This window comes from Myotis brandtii, unplaced genomic scaffold, assembly GCF_000412655.1.
Source record: "Myotis brandtii unplaced genomic scaffold, ASM41265v1 scaffold358, whole genome shotgun sequence".
Lineage (NCBI taxonomy): Eukaryota > Metazoa > Chordata > Mammalia > Chiroptera > Vespertilionidae > Myotis > Myotis brandtii.
The window spans coordinates 3,462,392-3,473,487 of record NW_005363772.1 but is presented as its reverse complement, the minus strand read 5'-3'; the positions used below and the strand labels follow the sequence as shown (position 1 = coordinate 3,473,487).

Below are 11,096 nucleotides of genomic sequence, written 5' to 3'. Positions count from 1 at the left end.
ACTGAAAGGTCCCAGGTTTGATTCCAGTCAAGGGCACGTACCTTGGTTGCGGGCACATCCCCAGTGGGGGATGTGCAGGAGGCAGCTGATGTTTCTCTCTCATCGATGTTTCTAACTCTCTATCCCTCTCCCTTCCTCTCTGTAAAAAATCAATAAAATATATTTTTAAAAAATAAATAAATAAATAAAATGATTGATTATAAGTCTTGAATAAGTAAAAACAAGATCTATACCAGTGATGGCGAACCTTTTGAGCTCGGCGTGTCAGCATTTTGAAAAACCCTAACTTAACTCTGGTGCCATGTCACATATAGAAATTCTTTGATATTTGCAACCATAGTAAAACAAAGACTTATATTTTTGATATTTATTTTATATATTTAAATGCCATTTAACAAAGAAAAATCAACCAAAAAAATGAGTTCGTGTGTCACCTCTGACACGCATGTCATAGGTTCGCCATCACTGATCTATACTGATACAAAAAAGAAAAAAAAATCTCCCCAGTTGCTACCATTAGAAAAGGCTCTTACACCAAATTATCCTGAAAATTTGTTAAAAGGGAAGGAATTTGTCTTGCCTTTTTTGAGGGAGGAACTGTAATTCATTCTCAATTGATGAGAGAAACAGTGCCAACTAATAAATGTTGAAGACATAATTTGAATTAGAAAAATCTCCATTTTGTGACCCTCAATGCAGTAATTCAGGCAAGGATCATTAGGTGAAAGATTGGTGGGGGACAGGATATTTCCGGGATGCCTAAATAGCCTGCCCAGATTCTAATTGTAAAGTGTCCACTGTTTTTAGAAGGAGTAACCTGATTGTCTCCTTCTTATCCCTGTAATCAGCACAGCCTCACTGATAGTGGGTTCACCTGCATTAGGTGCTAACATGAAGGCAGTCTGACATTGTCACCATTATCATCACCTGAAAAGGATACTAGCAAAGCATAGCCTGAATTCAGTCCTTGGACTTCCTGTTTACAGGAAACATAGGAGGTGAAAGTACAAATTGGACACGTTGAGCACAATCTCAAAAATGCAGATTGTGGAATAATCTATAAAGTGACTGCCCTTAATCTCTTCAGAAGTTATTGGGTGAGTGGGAGTAGGGTGGTGGGAAGGACTGTTCTAGATTACATAGACTAGAGATAAATACTGTGCATGCAACTTGGTTGGATCTTGGTTAAAGGGGAGAAAAGCTATAAAAGATGTTTAGAAAAACCCAAATATGGAATTTGTAATAGGTAGGAATTTATTAAACTTCTTAGGTGAGCTGAGGTATTGTGGGTATTTAGGAGATCCTTTATGCACCAGACCTTGCTATTCAGAGTGCAGTAGATGGATGCATAGCATTGAGGTGGTCAGAGAGATTGTTAGAAAAACAGAAGGTCAGATACCTGCTCTGACCAACAGAATCAGAATCCGAATTTTAACAACTATCCAGTGATTCATAGACACATTAAGTTTGAGAAACACTGTTTTAGGACATGCATACTGCGTTATTTAGAAGTGAAATGTCATGATATCTGTAACTTACTTTAAAATGATTTCACAGAAAAAAATAGAAGGGCAAAGAGAAGGAGGAAGGGATAGATAAGCAAATATGGTAAAATATCAACAGTGGTAAAATCTAATTAGTGTGATGTAGTTTATTAATTGTATTATTCTTTTCCTATTTCTGTAAAGAAGGTTTCATAATAAAAATGTGGGTGACTAGAAAGTACGTCTTGTGGAACTTGACCGAATACTTTGCCCAGGAAACATATTTGTGAAAGCTAAGCAATATTTGTGAGCAGTGGAAGTCCTCTAAGCGGCGCAAAATTATTCCTGAAACTCTAATTTTCTCACTTATTAATAGGAACATAGCTATGTATTATGATTATATTAGAGGCTCAGTGCACGAAATTCGTGCAGGGGGGTGGGTTTGTCCCTCATCCCAGCCTGCACACTCTCCAATCTGGGACCCCTTGGGGGATGTCTGACTGCTTGTTTAGGCCTGATCCCACAGGGAGTCAGACATCCCTCTCACAATCCAGGACTGCTGGCTCCTAACCACTCATCTGCCTGCCTGCCTGATTTCCCCTAACTGTTTCTGCCTGGAGCTTGATCACCCCCTAACCACTCCCCTGCCAGCCTGATCGATGCCTAACTGCTCCCCTGCTGGCCCGATCGCCACCAACTACCCTCCCCTGCTGACCTGGTCACCCCCAACTGCCCTCCCCTGCAGGCCCAGTTGCCCCTAACTGCCCTCCCTGCAGGCCTGGTCCCCCCAAACTGCCCTCCCCTGCTGGCCTGATTGTTCACAACTGCCCTCCCCTGCCGGCCATCTTGTGGTGGCCATCTCGTGACCACATGGGGGCGACCATCTTGTGTGAGGGTGTGACAGTCAATTCTATATTACCTCTTTATTATATAGAATAGGTTTTTTGTTTCTTTTAGGACATGTATTACCCTTTTTAAAAACAACCTTTAAAAGGGAATTTTTGAAGTTAGGGAGTATTGCATAACAACTACATGTAATGTCTTTTTATTTCAGAGCCTGTTAAAAATAAGTTGGTACTCTATGAGGTGTTAACAAACTTTGTCAGCTCTGTAACTAGTAGTAATAGCTAACACTTGTTGAACACTCACTCTTGTGCCATGCATTGTGTTAAGTATTGAGGAAAGACTAGTGAGCAAAATAAATATGGTTCCTGCCCTTATGTTGTTTACAGTCTAGCAGGTAAGAAAAAAATATTTTTGCTTTGTCCTAATTAGTCTTTACATATATCTTATTTTATTTAATTATTAACATTTAACACTATACAAAAACTTTAGAAACATTTTGTGTAAGAGCTTGTTTATATTAGTGCATACAAACTGTGTATGACAATCTTTTGATAAAACTAAACATGTTGGTGTATTTTTCAAAAAGAAATATAATTTAATATTATAATTTGATATCACATGTAGGTGGATTAAAACAGAATAGCCTTTAAAAAATTCTGAACACTAAGCATGCATTATGTTTGGTTTCAGATGGTTACTCTAACAGCTAATGATAAGACAAGTGTTTCCTTCTCCTCCCTCCGGGGACAAGGTGTCATTTATAATGTCATTGTTTGGGACCCAGTTCTCAATACATCTGCTGCTTATGTTCCTGCTCACACATATGCTTGCAGCTTTGACGCAATGGAGGGTAATTGTTCTTCTCTTGGTGAGTATATGGATTTAAACTTTGCAAACTCTTCTTTGAAGATCTATATCAACTAATATAGAACTTAAGAATATTGAAAATGTTTTTGTGTAGTATTCATTCATTCATTCTACAGATGCCTCTTAAGCCCCTACACTACTCCACTCTCTGCTCTCTGTTCCCAGCACTGGAAGATAGCAGTGTGTGTGTGTACTTAACATTTTATTTTGAAATGGTTTCATGGAAAAGATGAAAAAATAGTAACAATGTCTGTATAATCTTCACCCAGATTCTTCAAATGCTAGTTAACATATTTTGCTGTTTGCTTTTTATTCTATTTACTAGAGGCCCAGTGCACAAATTCGTGCATGGGTGGGGTCCAGCTGGCCCGGCCCCAATCGGGGCTGATGGGGGCTGGGCCTATTGGGAGAAGGAGATGGCGGGAGCCTGGCCAGCTGGCCCGCCCCTATTGGGGCTGATCAGGGCCGGGCCGGCTGGGGGGAGGGGCCATGGGCGATTGGCTCCGCCCCCAACTGGGGTAGGGGGACCAAATGGGGGTGGGGCCAGCCATGGGGAGGGGCTGAGGGCGGTGGGCCGGCCAGCCCTGTCCCTGATTGGGGTTAGGGGGGCTGATCAGGGGCAGGGCTGGCCAGGGGGAGGGGCCACAGGTGGTTGGCTGGCCGGCCCCACTCCTTGGTCAAACTCCCAGTTGAGGGGATAATTTGCATATTAGCCCTTTATTATATAGGATATGGTAATCCTATATAATAAAGGGCTAATATGCAAATGGTTGTCACACCCTCGTGCCATCATGCTGTTTGGCTGGCCACCCTGCCCACCCCGCCCTTGATTGGGGTGGGAGAGTCCATTCAGGGGTGGGCCAGCCCCACCTCCTGATCGGGCCAGTTCACTGGCCACAGTGGGCCTCATAGCGACTGGTCGTTCCGGTCGCTTGCTTTTTATTTATATAGATAGCTCTATTTAGCATTCTTCTTTTAAGAAGAGCTTTTGGTCATCAACTTGGGATGAATTACAGTTCCTCCTTTAAAAGAGTGGGCTAAATTCCTTCCCTTCATCAGTTTCCAACCACAGGTCTTAAGCAGAATGTGGCATTGTCTTTCATTTCATCTTTCATTTGGGTTCTTCATTCTCAGCAAAGCTGCTATGTAGGAATATATTGTGTCCTACAAATTCTGGTCTTCTATCTTATGTTTCTCATTTAAATGTAGGTCTTTGTGGTATTTCCATCTGAGTCTTAAGTGTTTTATGTGTTTTGATTGGTGGTGAGTTTTTTCACATGAGTTTATATAGGTGTTTTGTATTTGGTTTTAGTTTAGGGATTATTTTCTTGTGTTTATCTCAAAGGAGTCATGATGCTGATGAATGTATTGTAGTTTATTTTATTTTTAAAAACATGTTTTTATTGATTTCAGAGAGAGAAAGGGAGAGGGAGAGATAGAAACATCAGTGATGAGAGAGAATCATCTATCAGCTGCCTCCTGCACACCCCCCTCCTGGGGGTTGAGCGCACAACCCAGGCATATGCCCTGACTGGGGAATCGAACCATGATTTCCTGGTTCATAGGTCAACACTCAACCGCTGAGCCACACCGGCCAGGCTGTAGTTTATTTTTGAAGAAACAGAATTATTTGTTTTAGGTACACTCTCTCCTCCTTTCCCACTTCCTCCTGCCCCCTCACCCAAGAATATGTTACATACTCCTATCAGGAAGCATATCTTTTTTTCTTTCTTTTTTTTTGTTGTTATGCCAGCAGCCATTGCCTACGTACAATAATTCATTTAGGGGTGACCAGGATATGTTTAAAATAAATTATACATGTATGGAATAAATTACTGTCAGTTGACTTTGCTTTTTTCATGAAGCTTTGTTCTATTGATTAAATACAAAGTATCAAATTGCATGTATTATTCACTAAATTTTCGTTATTTTTAGGAAGAGTATCGACCAAAGTGTTTTTCACTCTTTTTGCCCTGCTTGGTCTCTTCATTTGTTTCTTTGGACACAGATTCTGGAAAACAGGTATTATGTCTGATGTAGTTGCTATTGCATGCCTCATGGTCTTTTTTCTTAAGTGCTGTGGGGAATTGATGATCTGTAAGGAGAGTAAGCAACTGTTGACCTCCATTGTCTTCATAAACTTGTGGTTGGGTTGTTTTAGTAAAGATTCTACTGAGTTGCTCTGCATTTTTATTTTTTCTCTTTTCGCAATAATGGAGTTTACCACGTCCTCTTGTTAGTGGAATAAAATGGGATTTGTGCAGCAAACTTCTTCATTTGCTAGATTTCCTAGTTGGTTAAAGATAACAGGTTAGGAATCAGGATGTCAATGTAAAAAAATATATGTATGTGTGTGGATTTCAGTGTTGGTGGTCGACATGGTTTCATATAAATCAGGCTGTAGGACTCCATGTATAATTCATTAACAAGGAGTATAAATGGAGCATCAGGGGGAGAGTGAACATAATCCTGATCTCATAAAACTCTTTAAACTTGCTTAAACAAATTGTTTGAAATAGCAATTCCTTTTCCTCCATCACTATACCTTTTTTTCTTGATTGAGAAGAGATGATTGTGAAGAATATTTAATTCCTCAAAGTGTAGAATGATTCTGTAACAAAGAATTTAATTCCGAAGCTGCATGTAAGGCCCCAAAGATATTACTAGGTATTTTAACGGATGAAGATAATAGTTGGATTGTTCATTCTAAAAAGGAAAGGATGAATTAAAAGGAGACATAAAAGTCACATTTTGCTTTGGAATATTTTGTGTGGCTTTTTTTTTTTTACCTTTTAAATTTTATTTTCTCTTAAGTTGAAATTTAGTGTGCAATTTCAGATCAGACACAATGACAGAAGTACTATTCTTATTTTAAGAAGGAAGTATAACTGTATTAAAATGAGCTCTGAAATTAACAACTTAGCAATTGAAATTGACCTAAATACAAGAAGGTATAACCTATGGTTAACACTTTAATAGTGTGCCCATTTAATAGTAATATTTACTCCCCATAAATTCTACATTTTCCCTGCCTTTTAGATAATTATTTCTCTCCTCCAAATGCCCTAATGTGGAAGCGTGAATTTATACATTAAATACTTAAATTGCATTGTAAAAAGAATACCTAACCATAGCTTGTGTTTTTTTCCTTTCCTGATGGTTTGCTACTAGAATTATTCTTCATAGGCTTTATCTTCATGGGATTCTTCTTTTATATACTGATTACCAGACTGACACCTATTAAGTATGATGGTAAGTAAAAATAATATAGCTTAATTAGGTGTTCAAAAGGAAGATGCTGTGTTTACACGCCACCTTTGCTTCTACAGTTTGTCCAGTATTGTGTATGATATGCTATTTTGTGTGTAAAATAATGTAAAACCTGTAGTCTAAACATCATTTCTAAACTGCTTGTTCAGACCTTCTCGTCCAAGTTTTTGGTACTTGGTAAATTACTTGGTATTTAGGGAAATGAAAGGTCCCTATGGATTATAAACCTGTGTTTCAGCTATGTGGTGTACTGAAATATGAGATATATAACAGTCAAAATGTTAAGATTTTCTTCACCTTAAAACAGTGGTTCTCAACCTGTGGGTTGCGACCCCTTTGGGGGTCGAACGACCCTTTCATAGGGGTTGCCTAAGACCATCGGAAAACACATATATAATTACATATTGTTTTTGTGATTAATCACTATGCTTTAATTATGTTCAATTTGTAACAATGAAAATACATCCTGCATATCAGATATTTACGTTACGATTCACAACAGTAGCAAAATTACAGTTATGAAGTAGCAACGAAAATAATTTTATGGTTGGGGGTCACCACAACATGAGGAACTGTATTAAAGGGTCGCGGCATTAGGAAGGTTGAGAACCACTGCCTTAAAACAAACACAACCCCTCTGTCCTTGTCTTGTTTAACAGAATGCTTGTCATTCCTTCTTCCTCAGCCCTAATGTATAGGTCAGTGATGGCGAACCTATGACACGCGTGTCAGAGGTGACACGCGAACTCATTTTTTTGGTTGGTTTTTCTTTGTTAAATGGCATTTAAACATATAAAATAAATATCAAAAATATAAGTCTTTGTTTTACTATGGTTGCAAATATCAAAAAATTTCCATATGTGACACGGCACCAGAGTTAAGTTAGGGTTTTTCAAAATGCTGACACGCCGAGCTCAAAAGGTTCGCCATCACTGGTATGGGTTGTGCCAAGTCATGCCTGTCACCAGTCCTGGGAGGTTTAGCCCTCCAGCTAGGGTTCATGCCTCAGACTGGTGCCTCCGGGGGGAGAGAGAGAGAGAGAGAGAGAGAGCGCGAGAGAGAGCATGCCCATGTTGGTCTCATGGCACCACTGAAGAGCCCACCCACCTCTGTTGGTGCCTGACCAACAGAAAGTCTAAGGGCGGCCCTGGCAATGGTCTGTTGCATCTAAAGCAGGCAGTCAGAGAAGCCACCTCAGGTCACACAGTTCCTCTTCTGTCTTTGTGCAGTTCGTCTGGTTCTGACAGCCATCGCCGGAAGTCTTGGTGGGATTTTCTTGGTAGCTGCTTGGTGGCGATTTGGCATCCTCACGCTCTGCATGCTGTGTGTTGGATTAGTGCTGGGCTTCTTCATCTCTTCAGTGACTTTCTTCACTCCGTTGGGTAAGAGATGCGTAACTCAGTGTTGCGTGCGTTCAGTTTATTGTTTGAAAGGTCTTATTTGGGCTCTCTAGGTACAAGTACTGCTCATCAGGGATGTGGGGTCTTCTATAGAGTTCTGGAAATTGGCACTTGATGATGTGGCACTTAGGGAGGGCCAGTACAAATAAGAAGCCCTCTTTCCTCAAAGATACCTGTATAGATGACTTATAGAAGGCCTTTAGAGACAGCTTTGTTCCTATTTGTGAGATAAGGTGTGTGTCTAAGTCTGTTTCTGTTAGAATTAGTGGGGGAAAATGCATTCTTAATATACAGCAAAACAGGGGGTTTTGTTCTTTATTTTTTTAAACCCTGGAACTCTTTCCTCAGACGAATCTTAAGTAGAAGCCCAATAGAGCCCGCAGGTAAATTGGGTGCTGCTTTGACGGTAGCTGACTTGGGGAACTCAGTGCTTTTCTCAGTCTTCTCTTTTACCCCGAACCTCCACTCCCACCCTTTGCCAAACTTTGTGTTCCTCAGGTACCTACTTGTAGTCATCTTAGGGCCGCAGCACAGGGATGGTTCTGGTTTTTTGTTTGTTTTGATTTTTTTTACATAATTCAATTTCGATCCATGGAAAAAGTCTGGTTAACTTGTAAGTTAACTTTCTTTGCAGTTGTGCAATAACTTACATTTCCTGATTGTTGTCAAACATGGAAAAAGAGTATCTACATTCCAAGGAACTCTATTAGGCTATTTCTTTTTTATGTTTTATTTAGTTTTTATATTGCAATATCAGATTAAAGTAGATGGAAATGTTAGAAATAAGTATAGTTGTCTTTTGAGGCTATCAACTTTGAGAACACAGGGTATAACAGAATGTATTTGGTGCTCTATAAAGATTTTTTTTTTTAAGACCAGAGAGAATTGACAACCTTTACTGACCATTAAGAGGCCCTTTTGTTCTAATTTTAGCAAACCTAAAGCCAGGTTCATTCCCACAGCCCCCCTTCCCCCCCCCCTCCCGTTTGCAGGTAGCTTTTTTTATTTTTATTTTTCAATTAGTGTTAATGGGAATGCAGATTGGTGCAATCATGATGGAAAACAGTATGGAGGTTCCTCAAAAAATTAAAAATGGAACTGCCTTCTGACCCAATAATTCCACTTCTGGGAATATATCAGAAGGAACCCAAAGCACTAATTCAAATGAATATATGCATCCCTATGTTAATTGCAGTGTTATTTACAGTAGCCAAGATATGGAAGCAACCAAAGTGCTCATCAATAGATGAGTGGATAAAAAAAGCTGTGGTACTCATGTACAATGGAATATTACTCAACCTGAAAAAAAAAATGAAATCTTACCATTTGCTACAGCATGGGTGGACCTAGAGGGTATTGGGTTGAGTGAAATAAGTCAGATAGAGAATGACAAATACCATATGATTTCACTTATATGTGGGATTTATAGAACTCCTACTCTTCCAGGATACATGGGTCTCAAGATGTGGGGCTACCTCCAGGTGGACTGAGTGATGGTGCCACTGTCAGTATTAAATAATTCTCAGGCCCTACCTGGTTTGGCTCAGTGGATAGAGTGTCGGCCTGTGGACCAAAGGTCCCGGGTTTGATTCCAGTCAAGGGCATGCACCTAGATTGCAGGCTCCTCCCCGGCCCAGGCCCTGGTCAGGGCATATGCAGGAAGCAGTCAATCCATGTGTTTCTCTAACATCAGTATTTCTCTCTTTTCCTCTCTCTTCCACTCTCTCTAAAAAAATCAATGGAAAATGTCCTTGGGTGAGGATTAAAAATAATAATAATAATAATTGTCAGGCTTAAATTCTCATTGTTTTTCCTTTTGGAAAAATTTAGTAGGAACAGATAGGTGGTTAGCTCCTGTCTTTCCTGATGCATTAGGAGATCACATCTTCCAGTATGCAGTGGCTGGGCAGGATCTGATTGATGGTAAAAATCTACTAAATGGATTTTGCTGCCTCAGTTGGGTGGGAGTTCATATCATTAGCTCTAAATCCCATTTCCTTGTATTTTTTACTTTGCAGTACAAAATCATGGAATCATAAAAATTTAGAGCTGGAATGGATGGTTTGGAGTTTGGAGATGAAGTGGTTCAATCTTCTCATTTTATGGGTTAGGAAACTGAGGCCTAGCTTCACAGCCTGTGATGGAAGAGCATGGATTAGTCAGGCCTCTTGTAAATCATCCTGGGAATAAATGCAGAGCATTTACCTGCTTGATTTTATTCCCACCCTTCTGTCTGCTGGGACACACCTTTCAAAGGTGATTGTATTGACAGCTAAATGAAGAAAATGTGAATTCATTTCTAAGTGCCAACACATTCTCTAGTTGTTATACATTAAATTTTCTATGTATGTCCATGTTCAAATGTTGAGAAAATGAAATTTAATGTAGTGAACATGTCTACTCTTTATTTCTTTTTGCTTTTTCAGGAAACCTAACAGTATTTAGTAATGATGCTGTGTTCTGGGTGACCTTCTCTTGTATAGTTGTTCTCATTCCAGTAATTTTCATGGGCTGCCAAAGAATAGTAAGTGTTTTTCATCAACAGTTAGATTTATTTATTATATTGTCCTGGGCCTTTAGTTATTCACTTATTGCATCAGTTTGCATGTTTTATTCACAAGTACTATATGATTTCACTTATATGTGGACTCTAATGAACAAAATAAACTTAACAAAGTGGAGACAGACTCATGGATAGAGAACAGACTGACAGCTGGGAGTTGGGGGCTGGGTGAGAAGGGTAAAGGGATTAAGCAAAGACTCATGGACACAGGCAACAGTATGGTGATTGCCAGAGAGAAGAGGAGTGGGGGGAGAGAGAAGAGAGTAAAGGCAGGGGGTAAATGGTGATGGAAGGAGGCTTGACTTGGGGTGATGGTGATGGAAGAAGATGACTTGGGATGATGGTGATGGAAGGAGACTTGACTTGAGGTGATGGTAATGGAAGGAGACTTGACTTGGGGTGGTAAACACACAATATAATATACAGATGATATATTGTAGAATTGTGTTCCTGAAACCTATATAATTTATCAACCAATGTCAGCCCAATAAATTCAATAAAAAATAAAATTTAAAAATATGCTTTTAACGGTGGGAGCAGAGAAGGTTGGACTCGCTGTAATGCAACAACCTGATGGATCATTAGCCATCTCTGCAAAAGAGTGGTTCTTCGTTTAATTAAACTTTATTGTTGAAGTTCTTTCACAGGGAAGATACCTTTTATATA

At 39.6% G+C, this 11,096-nt stretch overlaps 1 protein-coding gene across 1 annotated transcript in view; it reads left to right on the top strand.

Annotated features, from left to right (window-relative positions):
• The window catches only part of TM7SF3 (transmembrane 7 superfamily member 3), a gene marked incomplete at its 5' end in the record, with an annotated part of 28,878 nt that overhangs the window by 14,232 nt on the left and 3,550 nt on the right, over positions 1–11,096 (top strand). Inside the window, 5 exons of the mRNA XM_005871853.2 lie at positions 3,021–3,198; positions 5,133–5,219; positions 6,369–6,449; positions 7,697–7,849; positions 10,294–10,391. Of these exons, the coding sequence (XP_005871915.1) occupies positions 3,021–3,198; positions 5,133–5,219; positions 6,369–6,449; positions 7,697–7,849; positions 10,294–10,391 (597 nt within the window). The remainder of the gene's footprint in view (positions 1–3,020; positions 3,199–5,132; positions 5,220–6,368; positions 6,450–7,696; positions 7,850–10,293; positions 10,392–11,096) is intronic.